Source organism: Sarcophilus harrisii, chromosome 2, assembly GCF_902635505.1.
Source record: "Sarcophilus harrisii chromosome 2, mSarHar1.11, whole genome shotgun sequence".
Lineage (NCBI taxonomy): Eukaryota > Metazoa > Chordata > Mammalia > Dasyuromorphia > Dasyuridae > Sarcophilus > Sarcophilus harrisii.
In genome coordinates, this window is record NC_045427.1 from 372,639,575 (window position 1) to 372,655,151 (window position 15,577).

A 15,577-nucleotide genomic window follows, 5' to 3' on the forward strand; every position below is an offset into this window, starting at 1 on the left:
CCATCGTTCCTTTTCTTTTTGCCTCTTCCACCCACTTATCCCTCTGGTTCATCCTTTTAGTCCTGGCTGGGCTACTCCAGATTACACATTCATCATTCTAGCAGCAGCATCCATTTAAAACTCATAGGGAAGGATATTCCGTACAGGGATGGGAATAGGGACTGGACCTGAGGGATTTCATGAATATAGGAAAATCCTTCTATCAGCAAAAAATATAATTTATAGACTTAAGAGTTGCCTAGAACACTGAGAAACAAAAGGAACTTATCCGGGGTCATTGAGAGAGCAGGTTCCAAAGGTGGAATTTGGTCTTCAAGACTGGCTCTCTATTACTATGCCACAATGTCTCTTAGGGTTCTGTAAATAGAGTTTCGTTTTATACTTATATAATGATCTGTACAGTTGACAAGCTACTTTGATCATGAGCAGAAAGAGCAGGAAAAATACTAGTCTAGGAGTCAGGAAATCTGAGTTCTTGTTAGTCCTGTTTCTGATACTTATTAGCTATATGATCTTTGGCAAGGCACTTAGTCTTACAAAGCCTTAATCTGTAAAATGGTTATAAGAATTCTTGCCTCAAATTCCAATAGACTTGTAATGGAAAGGGCCATGTGCATCCAGAGAGAGAACTATGAAGACTGAATGTAGATCATAACATCATATTTTCATCTTTTTTGCTGTGGTTATTTGTTTGCTTAGTTTTTTTCTCATTTTTTTTTCCATTTTGATCTGATTTTTCTTGCATAGCATGATAAATGTGGAAATATGTGTAGAAGAATTATACATGTTTAAACTATATTGGATTACTTGATATCTAGGGGAGAGAGAGAAGTGAGGAGGAAGGGAGAAAAATTTGGAATATAAGGGTGCAAGGGTGGATATTGAAAACTATCTTTGCATGTATTTTGAAAAATAAAAAGCTATTATTATTTTTTAAAAGAATTTTTGCCCCACCTACTTCACAGTTCTGCTGTAGGAGGAACAAATAATGTGAGAGTCCACTATAAACATTCAAATTCTATTTATATGTGAGGGATTATTGGTCTGGATGGTTAGATCAATGGCTGCTTGGATGACAGAAGAAGGAAGAGGCAACAGATAAAAACAAAAGTCCACTCCTTTTCCCCATTCCCATTCATGTATATTCCAACAAGTTTATCAATATCAAGAGTTCAGATAAAATATGGATTTAATAAGGCCAAAGTCACAGGCCCAACTTTATGTATAGAGCAGGCAGCTTTACCTAGAAAAAACTCCATTTCCTGGGTAGTCTCAGAGATTTAGTCCAGAAAGGGATGGAAAAAATCAAATGGTGAATAGGCATTTAATAAATGCCTCCCAGGTGTCAAGAAACTAGGGTTACAAATACAAAAGTAAGATAGTCCCTGCCCTCGAGGAGTTTAGGTATGATTGCTGAGGCCAGATTTGAACTCAGGAAGATGACTCTTTCTGACTCCCAGCCTGGCTCTCTATTCACCCAGCTACCGCTTAGGTTTACATACAGATAAGTGCAGGATAAACATAATATGAATGCACAATGATTTGGAGGAGGGCACCACTAACTGAGGGAATCAGAAAAAGCCTCTTGAAGGAGGTTGTCTTGATTTAAGAGTGAAAGGGAACCCAGAATCCCAAGAAGCAGAGCTCAAGGCATAGCATTCCAGGAATGAGGGACAGCTTGTCAAAGGGACAGAGATGGAAGGGGACATGTTGTATGTAGGGAAAAGCAAGCTGCCCAGTTTGGCTGGAGCATGGAGTATATGAGGGAAAGTAGTGAGCAGTCACCTCAATCTGGAAAGGTGAGAATGGTCCCAGAGGGAAGGATTTGAAATGCCAATAGGGAGCTCCCAGATTTTCTAAGCCAGGGAATGACATAGCCATCCCTGTGCCATGGAAATATTAATTTGATAGCTGTATTGAGGATGGACTGAAATAAAGGTGAGACCAGAGACGAGGAGACCAAGAAGGACGTTTTTCCCTAAGTTTAGGTAGGATGTAATGAGGAGGGCCTGGATTAGGGTGGTTGTGATGAGAGAAGGACATACATTTGAGAAATGTTGAGAATACAGAATTGATAAGATTTGCATGGGTATGGGAGAATGGGGGAAACCAAAAAGCCAACTTGTCTAGTACAAATTGATCATATTGTGAAGGAGGAAACAGATCTGGGAGAGATGTCAAGATGTTGAGACATGTCCAGTCATTTGGGTAATGAGTGCCAAAGGCAGAATTTGAACCCAGGTCATTTCACTCAAAAGCCAGCTACCTTATGCTGCCCTACACTTCTCTAGCCAGTTAGCTTATAAAAGTACAGTTCAGGTCTGGAGGCAGAAGGCAGAAGATTGTCAGAGAAGAGGTAGGGTCTCATTACCTTATTTCTGCATTTTATCTGTATGTGTATCTCACACTTTGAGAGTGCCCAGAGTTTAGTGTTGTTCTGAAATGGTTTCAGGGTCTTTGAGAAACTGGTTACTATTCTTCATGGATGTATTTGGGACTACCAGACAACACCTGGCCCAAAAGTAGGCCCCTACTTCTGAACAACTCATAGAAGCAGCCTCCAGTTTTGGAGTCCCACAATCTCAGTTAGAAGCCATACTCTGCCACTTACTAGCTGTGTGGGATCTTGGACACATCATTTCACCTCTTTAAATCTTTCTCACAAAGGAGAGTTAGGTTAGATGACTTCCAAGATTCCCCTCAATCTAAGATTTATGATTTCACGGAGCTCAGAATTGGCCTCCATGCAAACAGTAGTTGTCACATATTTTGGGGAAGAAATCTTATCACCTAAGGGCTTTTTAAACCCTGCAGCCTAAAGTCAAGACTCAGTTTCTCCAATCTCTTGCCTCTCTCTTTAGCCCCATGACCACCCCTCTGCATTCCCTGAGCCTGGCTTCCTCGTACTTGACTCACTTTGTCCCCTCCCCTCTTTCCAGGCTGATGTACCTGTCTGATGGGCCAAGGATCTGAGCAGGTATATAGCTTCCCTCCTTCCCCAGGGAGGTATCCTGAGGATGGATGAGTCTCCATCTGTAAAATACTTTGAGCTGCTCAGATGAAAGGCATCCAGAAAGTACAAAGTCGTCACCTTCTTCTTGTTATTGTTTCTAATGATGTCCAGGGTGCCAGTGAGTTGGAGCTGAAGACACGGCACTTGCTCCAAACCCAGAGCAGACATACAAGCTATTAAAGGAGGAACAATAACTGAGACCTAAGATTAAAATTAATAATGCTATCCCCTCCTAAAAAGGTCCTGAGTAACCCTATATACTGCTGCCCCCACCCCACAGGGAAATCCCATGCCCACGGATTTGTTTGATCCCTGGGACAATTTTAGGGCAAATGTCTGTGATGTTTGATGTAGGATGGATAAGATGACCTTGAAAGACCTATTCTAGCTTGAAGAACCACAGCCTCAGTCATAGAAGTATCACTGATACAGCATAAAGGCCCAGAAGATATTAATGCTGGAAGGGATCCATCTAATATTCATTTTATAGATGAGGAAATGGATGCATTGAAAGGGCAAATGATCATGTTCAGAGGAACAAGTGCCAGATCTGGAGTCAGCAAATCTGAGTTTAAATTCTGCCTCAGTTACTTATTACCTATGTCATATGAGGCAAATCAATTCATTTTTCTGGGCCTCAATATGCTCATCTATAAATTGAGGGGATCGAGTTGGATGCCCTCTAAGGTACCTTCCAACTCTATTTTCATGATCCTGGGACTCATCCAAGGACACAGTCTGAAAATGGCAGAGCAAGGCTTAGAATGAGATCTTCTGACCCAGATGCAATGTTCTTTGCACTCACTTTCCCAGGCTGGATAACATGTTTATAGGAAATCTCAGGGGAGTGAGAGCTAGGGCTCCCATAATACCATCTCTCCCCGCAACCCCCAAATTCCTAAGGGATCCAGGGTAGGATCCCAGGCGTCAGCCCCATGAACTCCTAGTGAGTCATTCCACAGAGCCCACACCTGCAGCTTGCCCCACCCAGGCCTCAGGCGTCCATGCCCCCACTGCTGGTGAGGTAGGAAAGAACTTTTCCCCCACATGGGGATAAGGAAGCGAGGCTCTGGGGGCTGTCAGAGAAACAGAGGAACCTGTTTGCCAATCAAGAACTTGAGTGAAGAATGACAAGCTCTATGATCAGGGGCTGGGATAAGCCAATAACTCCCCTGAGATCCCCTCTTCACATAGGATGGGCCACGCCTTCACTTCTCACCCCTAGGTCCCCCCTGGAACCTGACCCTCTCACAGACTGCCTGCCTCCTCCCAGTTTGGCTCTTCCCTCTCTTCTCTAAGTTTCACAGCACAGCGAGGCAGCAGCCATCTCTACTCTCACCCTAGAAGAAGTACAGATAAGACTCCAAAACATGGGTCCTTAACCTCTTTGGGGGTCATAGACCTTTTTGGCAGTCTAATGAAGTCCATGGAGCCTTTCTCAAAATAGTTTGGTTTTTGTTTTTGTTTTTTGTTTTTTGCTTTTAAACCTTGATAGAAAGAAATGCTAAATTTCAGATAGAGATTAATAAAATTAAAGATGTGAATGTTTTTCCATCCAAATTCATAGACCACCTGAAATCTTTACATGGGACCCTTGAAGGCTCATGAACCTCAGGCACGAACCTTTGTACTCAGGTTTTGGTTCCTGAGCCCAAACTCCTTCTTCCCTCTTCAAGTCATCTCTTCCCTTTATACTGTCACAACCAAGCAGCCAAACTGAGAGGTAACAATGACAGGGAAGGATATAGAGAAACATTGAAAGACTTACACAAACGGATAGAAAGTTAAGCAGGTAGAACCAGGAAAACTATATATAATGATCCCAACAATAGAAAAAATAAACCAAAACCAAAAATAAATCTGAATGCTGTCTAATTGTGACAAGCTTGGTCCCAAAGAAGAAAGAAGAAAATGTACCTCTTTTTCTTCTTATAGACACAGGGAACAATGGATGTGCTACTGCAAGCACTGTCAGATTCGAGATATATGGGGCTAGTTTTAAACTGCACTCCCTTTTTACTTTCTGTTACAAATAACTGATGTGGCTAATTTTAACTCTTCCCCCACCCAACCCCCCCAAGCTTTTTAAAAATTTTCTATTACAATGATAGGGGCAGCTAGGTAGTGCAGTATATAAAGTGCCAGACCTGGAATCAGGAGGATAAGAGTTCTAATCCAACCTCAGACACTTACCAGCTATAAGACCCTGGGCAAGTCAGTTAACCCTGTTTGCCTCAGTTCCTCATCTGTAAAATGAGCTGGAGAAGGAAATGGCAAATGCTTCTAGCATCTTTGCCAAGAAAATCCTAAATGGGATTACATGGAGAATTGGGCACAACTGAAACGACTGAACACCACCACAAGTGATAGCTCTCTGGAGAGGAAAGGGGGAAGGGATATATTTGGGAAAAAATGATATAAAAGCAAAAGCAATCAATCAAAAAAACATTTTTTAGTAGTATAATCAGTAGAACTGACGCGACAGGGGATGTTTTCTCAACAGCTAGGAACCATTATTAGCATTTATTAACCTGTTCTGTTTGGGTAGAAATCTTATTCTCCAGGAATAGTATTTGATTTGTGACTGTTTTTGCTGAACTCTGACTTGCCAAATTCTCATTGCTAAAGGCAATAAGGGCTCCTCATATTCCGGATCACATTAGAATTGAGAATTATATACCTCAGACCTAATCTCAGGCTAGTATGCTCTCTTCCCACAAGGAAGGATGGATATTCATAATTACCTGATTTCTGGGAGTTACTATAGATATTATAATGATATTTACAGAGGAAAGACATAGAACAACAAAGCTGAAAGTGTAACAGAAAGGACTTTCTGACATGATTAGAGGAAGCTACCTCAATGACCAAGATAAACTATGATATCTATTTCCCTGGAAAGCATTATCATTCTCCCATCCCCATTTCCATGCTACTCTTCTAATTTACCCATTCTTTAACATGGCAAAATCCTAATCCTATTTAAACTAGGTAGAGCCTTAAAAAATATTTTTTTAAGGAGAGTTGGTAGGGTCCTTTGAGATCTCCTGGTCTAGGATTCTTACTCAGTTTCCCTTTAATTGGTTTTTAGGTATTTTCAATCATCATTTTCCTCTTTAATCCTATATTATTGTATGCATTCAAAAACATTATTCTGAGGAGTTCATAGGCTTTAGCAAACTTCCAGAGAGGTTTTGACATACAAAAAAAGGTAAAGAATTCCTGACTAAATGCAATTCTCTCATTTTACAGATGAGGAAACTGAGGCTCAGAATTTGTCCAAGGTCACTCAGTTAGTGGCAAAACAAGAACTAGAACCCAGATCTACTAAGTCTAGGCTAGTACCCAGCCTGCTCTGGGACACATGGTCTCCAAGTAATGAACTTTTACCCATGAAGGGGAGGACTGAACCTTTAGCTAGGAGAGTCTCTAGACCAGTGGTTCTCAAAGTATGGTCTAGAGAATCCTGGGGATCTCTGAAACCCTTTTAGAGGGTCTACAAATTCAAAAATAGTTTTTTTATTTCCAATATGGTTAATGTCTATAAATATAACCCAGATAAACAAAAACACTTTGGAGAGATCCTCAATAATTTTTAATAGGATAAAGATACTGAAAACAAAAGTTTGAAAACCACTGAATTCTAGACAATTCTTATTTATGAACTGCACTGGCTGGCCTGACATATTAGATGCCAGAGCTAGACAGGTCACAACAATTAAGTGAATCTCAGTGCTTGTTCTGCTGGCCCTGTTGAGGCTTCCAATGCCCAGTCCACATGCTCCATGACTTCTGTTACATACAACATAATGTGATGTTTATCAAAACTGGTAACCTGGGGGAATTTCTCCAAGACCAGGGAATTTTCAGAAATACCCATCCACTGATGAAAAGATGGATATTTTTTTAAAGTGATAACACGTAAACTTCATACTCACATAGAATCTTCTTCCTAAGAAATCTTGCACACCTAGATATGGATGCAAACACAGATATAACATCCTAGACTAGAAGTAATTGCTTTGGGGTGTGCTGGTAAATGTTTAACAACTAGCTCTCCAGGGAGAAAAAAGTATAGCCATACAACATGCTTCAGTTCAATCTACATCACTAACATTTTCTCTATCATTTTTATAGGTCCAGATAATCAACAAAACAAATCAAGTTCATAAGTGTAGTGTTTGCCCATTTTTGAGGTGTTAATACCCATACTGAAAATTTAACAATCAACTCTGGATGAGGTATGAGCTGATTCAAGCACACTCGTGATCTCTCCCTTGGGGACAATGAAGACAGTGATCTGCCTGTGTTTGCACCATGAGGCGATGATAAAATCAGAAATCAATTTCCATCATTATCCCCTCATGAATAAGGAAATGTTATTTCTAGCAGCATCTAAAAAGAGGGGCTAGGGAAGGACTCTGGCATTTATTAGCAAGCACCTATTAGCAAGCATCAGACACTCTGAGGGCTTAATTAGGAATTCTCAACTGCAGACTCTATCCACAGCAGCACGTAGCTCCCCAGAACAATCAGGAATGGATGGGAAGTGAGATGTGGACACAAGAAACCTTAGAACCCACTGAGCCTCCCCTATCATGGAGCTTAGAGACCAACCTGTTGCTACATGAATCCCTTCTTGGCCCCACTGGAGCTCCCTCCACCACCTCCCCTCATCTCTAGGGGAAGTCCTAGCCCAAGTTGCCTTCTTAACTTTCCACCTGAGGCATGGGTTTAGGGAAGGGAGCTTTCCCCTACTTTCCCCATCCCACTAACTTTGAAGGAAAAACTTTAGATAGAACTCTAGGTGTCTGCCCCAGCGGAGTCCAAGGTGTACCACTCCCCTCACTCCACCCCCATGCCCCCAGCTCAGCCTGCCTGAGAGGTAGCTAGCGGTTTGCTTCATCTCCAGTGTCTTGTCCTGGCAACCTGACACCATTGTCCAGCCCAGCCAGCAAAGGGGGTGGAGGGGAGTGGGGAGGATACAGACCCGGGGCCAGACAAGTTGGACCAAGGCAAAGAGGGCTCTGATCCCCCAAGAGAGTCCTGGGTCACCTGGTCGGTGCAGGGTCCCAGTGCTCCCACCTGCCCAGCTCAGGACTCTGCAGAAAGTCGCCTGCCTTTGCCTGGGGGAGGGGTGCAGAGGAGGATGGGGAAGAAGGATTCTAACCTCAGCTGTGTGTGGGGCCTAACTGTGCCCATTTCTCAGATTTTCCTCCAGGGAAGCCAGGAGACCCTCGCCTGTCTCCCTGATTCCTCGCCTCAGTCTCAGCAGCTTCCCCTCACTGGGACCTACATAGATACCCTCACACGCCTCCCAAGGACAGGGTCTGGCCGGCTGGTTTCACACGTGGTCAAGAGTGTATTATTATTAATAATGTTTTTTTTTTTTTTTTTAAAGAAAAAGCCAAAGTCGTGTACCTTCATCGCCGAGCTCAGGAGCTCTGTCTCTCTCTCGCTTTCTCCCCTCCCTGTGCTTTTTGCCCCGGCCTCTCCCTCGCCTCTTGGTCTCCGACATGCTGCTTGGCGCTAGGGTCAACAGTCCCAGGCCCATGGGTCTGGGAGGGAGGCACGGACTGGCAAGACCCAGAGCTCCGTCGCCTCCAGCTGCCTGCTCGCCCGCCGCGGCTGCGGGCCTTCTTATAGCAGAGGCCCCAGCAGGCGGGTCACACCCACCGCGGGGAGGGGAGCTGCAGAGAGCCTTTAACTCTTCCTCGCCTGCGGTTGGGCCGGCCCGCCTGCCTGCCACTATCCTAATCCCTCCCCTGCTCTCGGCAGGGGCCTTGGGGCTGTGTGAGGGGGTCCCGACAAGCCCTTCGCTCCCTCCTGGTCAGGAGGGGAACAAGGATGAGAAGTCCTGGGAGAGAGAGCCCTTCCCCAATATAACCCAGGGGAGGCTGAAGGGTAGCCAGAGTCACACATCTGGACCTTTGGTCTTTGCTAAACTCACGGGGAGCTTAAAGAGAGTACTTGGATGGTCTTTTCTGACACCCCCAAGATTTCTTTGCTCCTTGGGTCACGTTCCTCATGACCTTATTTCAGCTCCTAAGCCCTGAACCTCTTGCCTGAGAGGTACTCAGGAAGCCTCCTCTGAAGGTTTCTGGCTTTTTTCTTTGTGGACGGCAAAGAATCTCTAAGGGTTCCCTTCTCTCGGGAGTGTGCAGGAGAAATGTGTGGGGAAGGGAGCCCAAAGCTAGGAGCCAAAATGGGATGGTAGGATCATAGTTTAGGCAATTATTATAAGGGATTGTGGCACATCCCCAGTCCATAGAAACATCCCCTTTCCACCTCAGGACAGAACCTCAGAGCCAGTTTCTGCTCCTGCAGCCCCCCAGCCAAGAGTAAAACGTGTAAATGGAATGTCACACCCCCACCCCAAACTCCTTGAGTCTGATTCTCCCGGGGTCTCTCTGCCTCTGTGGAATTGCCATTTGCTGTTTGAGCTTATGAATCTGTCCATCACTACCCTCCCCCAAAGCCTTCCACAAACTACAGCACAGCAGAAAAACAGATGTTTATTTGTTGAATGAGACCATATTCCTGCTCTGGTAGCTAGAAATAGGTTCCAAATTTGGGGTACATGTCTGCATCATATCCCAGTTTAAAATGGGATTAGGGTCCCCTCCCACTCAAGGTAAGAAAGAAAACTCATCTCCCCCTAATCTAGCTGCCTGGAAAGCAAAACAGACTCCCAACAGCCTGTATGGTGCTGAAAGGGTTACAGAGGGAAGGTTTTCTCCTCTCACTCTCCTAACCTGTGGTTTGCCAGAGGTGTCCACTTACAGAGATCCCCACTGGAATCAGAGAATCAAAGATCATCCCAGTCATGCCTCTGACTCCCGGCAAGTTGGGGGCCCCCCTTCTTATACCTACTCTGACATCAGTGACTAAGGCTTTCTGCCTATGAGGTGCTAAGATCAAGCCCTCAGCTCATCTCTCTCAGGCTGGGATCCTGAAAACTCAAGTTTCACTCGGCTCAGCTATGAATCTAGTGGAGAAGGTTGTAAAGAAGGCTGGTATTGAGGAGCTGAGCAAATGAGAAGGGAGATGTTTTTTGCCATTCTTCAAGTATTCTTGTCTGGGTCGGAGGACCATCTCATAGAAATATGGGCTACAGTGAGGCCCTGAGAGTTGAATAGTCCCTGTTCCTCACCCTTTCATCACCAATGTAGTACAGAAGAATGTGGGTAGACTTGGAATCGAGATCTGAGTTCAAATTCCACTGCTAACATTTAGGTGTATGACCATAAGAATGTCACTTAACCTGAATCAAAATTTTTTCATCTGTAAAATGCTTACAGAGTTGCTGTAAGGAAAGCCCCATGTAAAAACCGTATAAATATGACTTATTATGATAATTGTCATTGCCAATATCTAATCAATCATGACCTAATAAGTAGGATTTCCTGCCTACTACCCCCCATACAACAGACCCAGACTTACTCAAGTCATGGGAGGATGATAACAAATAAGATAGTTGTAGAGATTTTTAAAAAAGAAAGAAAAACTTTACAAATCCATTTACCTCATTTGATTCTCACTTTAAGGCTCTGAGGTATACAGGAGTTGTGTTATAATACCTACCCATTTTACAGATGAGAAAAACAGAGGCTCAGAGAAATAAATTGGTACCCTAAAAATTAGGGACAGAGCTTTCTTCTACACCATATCGCCTCCTAGTGCAGGCTGGCTAAAATTCACTTCTATGGTTTTGTCCATACCTTATGGGCAGGTGAAGGGCATTCTGGACTGATTATATGGTATTTAGGGGCAATGTCAATCATATCTATTCCCTCTTTGGGGCTCTCTCTATTCTATATCCTTAGGGTCTTTAGAGGGGCAGCACTGGTGGGTCTGAGCAGCTTAGTGGACTGTGCCATAGACTGTGGAGGGGGGCTTTCTGGGGGAGGGGGTCCTAAAAACATCTCCCTGTATGAAGACAATGTATGTGGACAATCACTATGGGAACTTTTTTTTCTTTCTAAAGGTTGTGCAATTCACTCAGCAACCTAAGCCGGGGAGTCCTGGGGATAGGCGTGGGGGAGGGGGCCCTTTGAGCATAAGGACAAAGAAAAGGCTAAATTGCCTAAAGAAGCAACTACTCCCCTCCCCCCTAAGGTTACACAATGGGACACTAATCATAGAATAACATGTTAATTCAATTCCTTTAAGGAGCAAAAACAATGTTTTGCTGGTTTGCAACCTTTTTCTTTTCTTTTTTCTTCTTCCTTTTTAACATTTTCTCTTTAGATTTATATAGCAACTCTTCTACTTTGAGGCTGTGCCATGGGCACACTTTGAAGTCAGGAAAGTTTAGACATGTTTGAGTCATGTGCAAAATGCTTATGAGTGTAAAGGGGAAAAATAAAATCACTCCCAATACCCCCCCCACAAACATTAGGGTTTACAAAGAAACATCCCTCAATCTCTCCCATAAAGGGAAATCAAGGCTAAACTCAAGATTTGCCCCCTCCCTCTGACCTGTAGTTCAGCAGAAACCTTTCGGGAGAGCTTTAGAGAAAGGAGAGCCATTCTGACTGGACAAGACTGAAGCAGGACAAGCAGTCCATCCCTCCATCCATCTACTCTCCAGTTAGAAATACATCTAAGCCATCCTAGAATCATAGGGATTTTCTCCTGTATGAAGACCTTCAGAGAAATTGATGCAGTGCCCATAGTTAATTACTTTATTCTGTGTCTGGACAACTCCTTCTTGTAAAAAAAATTCCCTTAGAATTCATCTGCCCCCACTTCACCCTCTCCCCGATCCTGCTGTCAGAAAAGGGAAACAGGCAGAACTTCCATTCCCTTCTGGACCAAAGAAATGCATGTAGACATGAGGAAACTCCATTCCTCTGAACCTGAAGAAAGGAAGGAAAGAGCTAGTAACTCCTACGTGTCAGGAACTGTGCTAAATGCTTTACAAATATGATTTCGTTTGCTCCTCAGAACATCCCTGGATGGTAGTTAGGTACTATTATTACCTCCACTTTATAATTGAGGAAATTTAGGCAGGCAAAAGTTAAATGACTTCTCAAGTTCACACAACTAATAAATGTCTGAAGTCACGTTTAAATTCAAGTCTTTCTGACTCCAAGCCCAGCACTCTAAGCTCTATGTCACTTTCCTAAAGAGCAAGAGAAACTCCTTTCAACTCCCAGGCCTCTCTTCCCTGGATTGAGTTTAGTCCCAGTCCTGGGGGAAGTATCTACTCTCAGTCCACAGGAGGTCTTGGTTTTTTAGCCATGGGGTCCAGGATAGAGCTTGGTGGGTTGTGGAGATTTAGAGACGGAAGGGACCTCAGAGGCTGAGTTCAACTCCTTCCTTTAGCAGAATAAGGAAACTGAGGCAAAAAAAAAAAGATGAAGTAATTTGTCTACCATAACAGAGCTTGTAAGTGTCTAAGGCAGAATTTGAACGCTTACTGAGATTAAGGCTCCCTCCATTACATTATGAGCATTACCATGGCTGTTCCCTATAAGAATCAGAACTGAAATGAGGCCCTTGTTCTAAGTGTGCATTGTTTCTGCCCCTCTCACTGCCACAAAGTTTGAGCTTTGTACATGTTAATTCTTTGTTTTTAATGTTTGTATCTCCAGTGCTTGTCATCTATCTAATAGATCTTGATAAATAATAAATTCTTGGTGAACTGAAAGTATACTTTTCAGAAAAAGAGACAAAGAAACAGAGACATTGATACAGAAATTGTGGCAGACACATTATCTTGTGTTAGTGTTACACTAACAAGGTTAAAGAAAAAAGGGATTGAATTGAGAATCGGCATTTGAGTTCCGTGCCCACGTTTGCCCTTAGAAATGTGGGTCCCTGAGTCACTTTCTGGTTTTGTCTCTCTATAAAATGGGAATAATCATAATAGCTGTTCTCTCTTGTCTGTTCAGGGCTCTCATAGGATCGGGAAGGTAGTAAGATGAAGAAAGGCGTTTGTTCACTCAGGTGATAGATAAAATAGTCCAAGGATTTATACATACTGAAGTTAGGAGAGGGGTACTTACAGTCACTTAGTTATATACAAAAATGTTCCTTCTCCACTCCCATTTCCCTAAGTATTTGTAAATTTAAGTATTTAAAGCTCATAGGCAAGAAATCACACTGGGAATTAGGATTTCTGACTTCCAATTCAAGCTTCTCTTCAGACTATAGGCTCCTGTAAAATGTTCCCTCTGTCAAATGGGTCTCTTTCTGGCAGAGATCTTATGGGAAATGTGAGTTTCCAGCTGACCTCCATTAAAATGGTAAAATGTCTGCACCAAGTTGTAGTGGACAGAACCAGACCAGGGTGCAGAGCTGGCTCCTTTTCTGTCCTTCCCAGAGGCCTTTCCCAGACCACACTCCTAGTTCCTGTGGGCTGGAGGAAGAACCTAGCTCCTGGCTCAGCTTATTTCCATCTGGACCCACAGAGCAAAGATCCCACTGGGAAAGGCACCCCCTTGTTGACACTCCTCCACTATCTCTTAGGGAGAGAGGAAGGCAGGGCTGTCCCAGCAGGAACAGATGGAGCAAGATGCCGGGAGGAATCAGGCGTCAGTTGGGAGAAAAGCAGTGGAGAGCCCTCTCCTGGCTCCAGGGGCCCAGAGAAAAAGGGACAAGAATGGGAGAAGGAAACGAGGGGAGAGGTGAGGTGATAGGCAGGCCTGGGCAAAGCAAAGTGTGCCAGATGGGGAGGAGGAGGAAATGAGAAACCAGAATGGTCAGGGGCAGAAAGATGCAGGCAAACAGAGATGTTCCGAGCTGGAGATACCAAAAATGAAGGGAATTAGGAGCTGATGGCAAAAGCAGGGGTCGGTATGGGTCCTATAAACAAGGAAGAAACAATGACTGGCCTCTGTCAGAGACCCCCTTACTCCCACCTCTCCTCAGGCCTTCAGGGGCATTTGGCCCTCTCAGCCCTGCTTGGCCCAGGCCATGAAGCACCTGGGATGAGGTGTGTGGAGCTGGAAAGAGCCTGACTGGGAGGAAACCTGACCTGAAAGTTTGTTACTGTGCTCCCCAGCCCCTCACTGCTAGTGTGTGGCTCCTCAGCCCCGCCATAAGGGGACAGACACCGGCCAGGCATCCTGAGACCTAGCAGAATGTGCCCCAGAGCAACCAACCCACAACAGATGATTGGCTTTCCCCCATGGGGAACCTTCTTGCCTTCACCAGAGTGATTCAGCCCTGTGGCCTCCCTTCCTCTCTCCAATACTAACTGCATAATTACACTGCTATAATAATAACTGACACTTACACATTAAGTTCTGTGTAAGTACATAATTTATTTATATAACAACATAATGACTTGTTTGCAGGCCTGGGGGAGGGCCGGGTTTGGGCAGGGGGATCTTACTGCTGTCTCCTACCCCAGGACCCATCACTTCTGTCAGGACGCCATCCACTGCTGCCCGGCTTATCTCTATCTTTGGACCGGCGTGGGCCACAGGGGATGCTCTTAGGAGGCCTTCGGCTTCGGTCCCTCAGCCTTCTGCTCTCACCTCCAAGGGGACTCAGAGTCCAGGTTGGGGGGCGGGAAGTGGTGCAGATCCCTCTGGGAGCGTCCGGCCCCATCAGACGAAAGCCAGAATTCAATCCAGCCTGCAGATTGGGAGAGGCCTACAGAGGCATGTTCTTGGTCCCTGGTCACCGCCTCAGCCCCAGGGAAACAAGAAGCCTTGCCCAATAAAGGCATCCACCCGCCTTGGAGGCAGGAAGATTCTCGCCTGAGAAAAGAGTAAGGAGAATAAAGCCCAGCCCAGCCCAACCCAGCCCAACTGCCGGGGAATTGGCATCTCATAGGACCACATCCCTGCTTTCCTGGCTTTAGGCTCTGGACCTTAACGACATTGCTCCATGTGAAATCCCAGAATAGGATGGTTTTATAGAGACATAAACACGGGAGCTTTGATGAGGACCATGGCTGGGGAGGAACCCAGAATTCATTCTAGCGCCTCTCTCCGTCTCTTTCTTATACCACACACACCATGTTTGTGCTCTCTCTCTCTCTCTCTCTCTCTCTCTCTCTCTCTCTCTCTATATATATATATATATATATATATATATATATATATATATATATGTATTTGCTAGGGCATTGGGGTTAAACGACTTGCCCAGGGTCACACAGCTAGGAACAGGTCCTCCTGACTTCAGAGCTGGTGCTCCATCCACTGTGCCATCTACCTGCCTCCTTTTTCCAAATTTCTCAGTCTCAAATTTTGATGACCACAAAAACCAGTGAAAGGGATGCTGATTCTGGGCATTCCATTGATATACTCTAAACTGGGAGAGTGAGAAAGCTGAAGAAAGGATTGGTGCTGTCAAACTTATTAGTATATTCTGAAATGAACGTGATAGAAAAAGGGTCAGAAGCCCTGATTCAAGAGCCAGCTCAGAGGCTAACTTTTATGGGGCTTTGTACAACTTTCTCTCTGCCTCTATTTTCTTAACTGTAAAACGAGAAAGTTGCTGAGGTGATTTCTCACATCTCTTTCAGATGGAGTAGTCTATGAAACATTGTATGACCCTATGCTTTTTTAGGGGGGTTATGGAGTCTGTATCATGTTATCAACA

At 44.4% G+C, this 15,577-nt stretch overlaps 1 protein-coding gene across 1 annotated transcript in view; it reads right to left on the bottom strand.

Moving 5' to 3' along the window:
- NRG2 (neuregulin 2) overlaps positions 1-8,619 on the bottom strand; it is a 66,151-nt gene extending 57,532 nt beyond the window's left edge. The window contains exon 1 of the mRNA XM_031953387.1: positions 8,435-8,619. Coding sequence (XP_031809247.1) covers positions 8,435-8,567 — 133 coding nt within the window. The 5' untranslated portion in view covers positions 8,568-8,619. The remainder of the gene's footprint in view (positions 1-8,434) is intronic.
- Between the last annotated feature and the right edge of the window lie 6,958 nt (positions 8,620-15,577).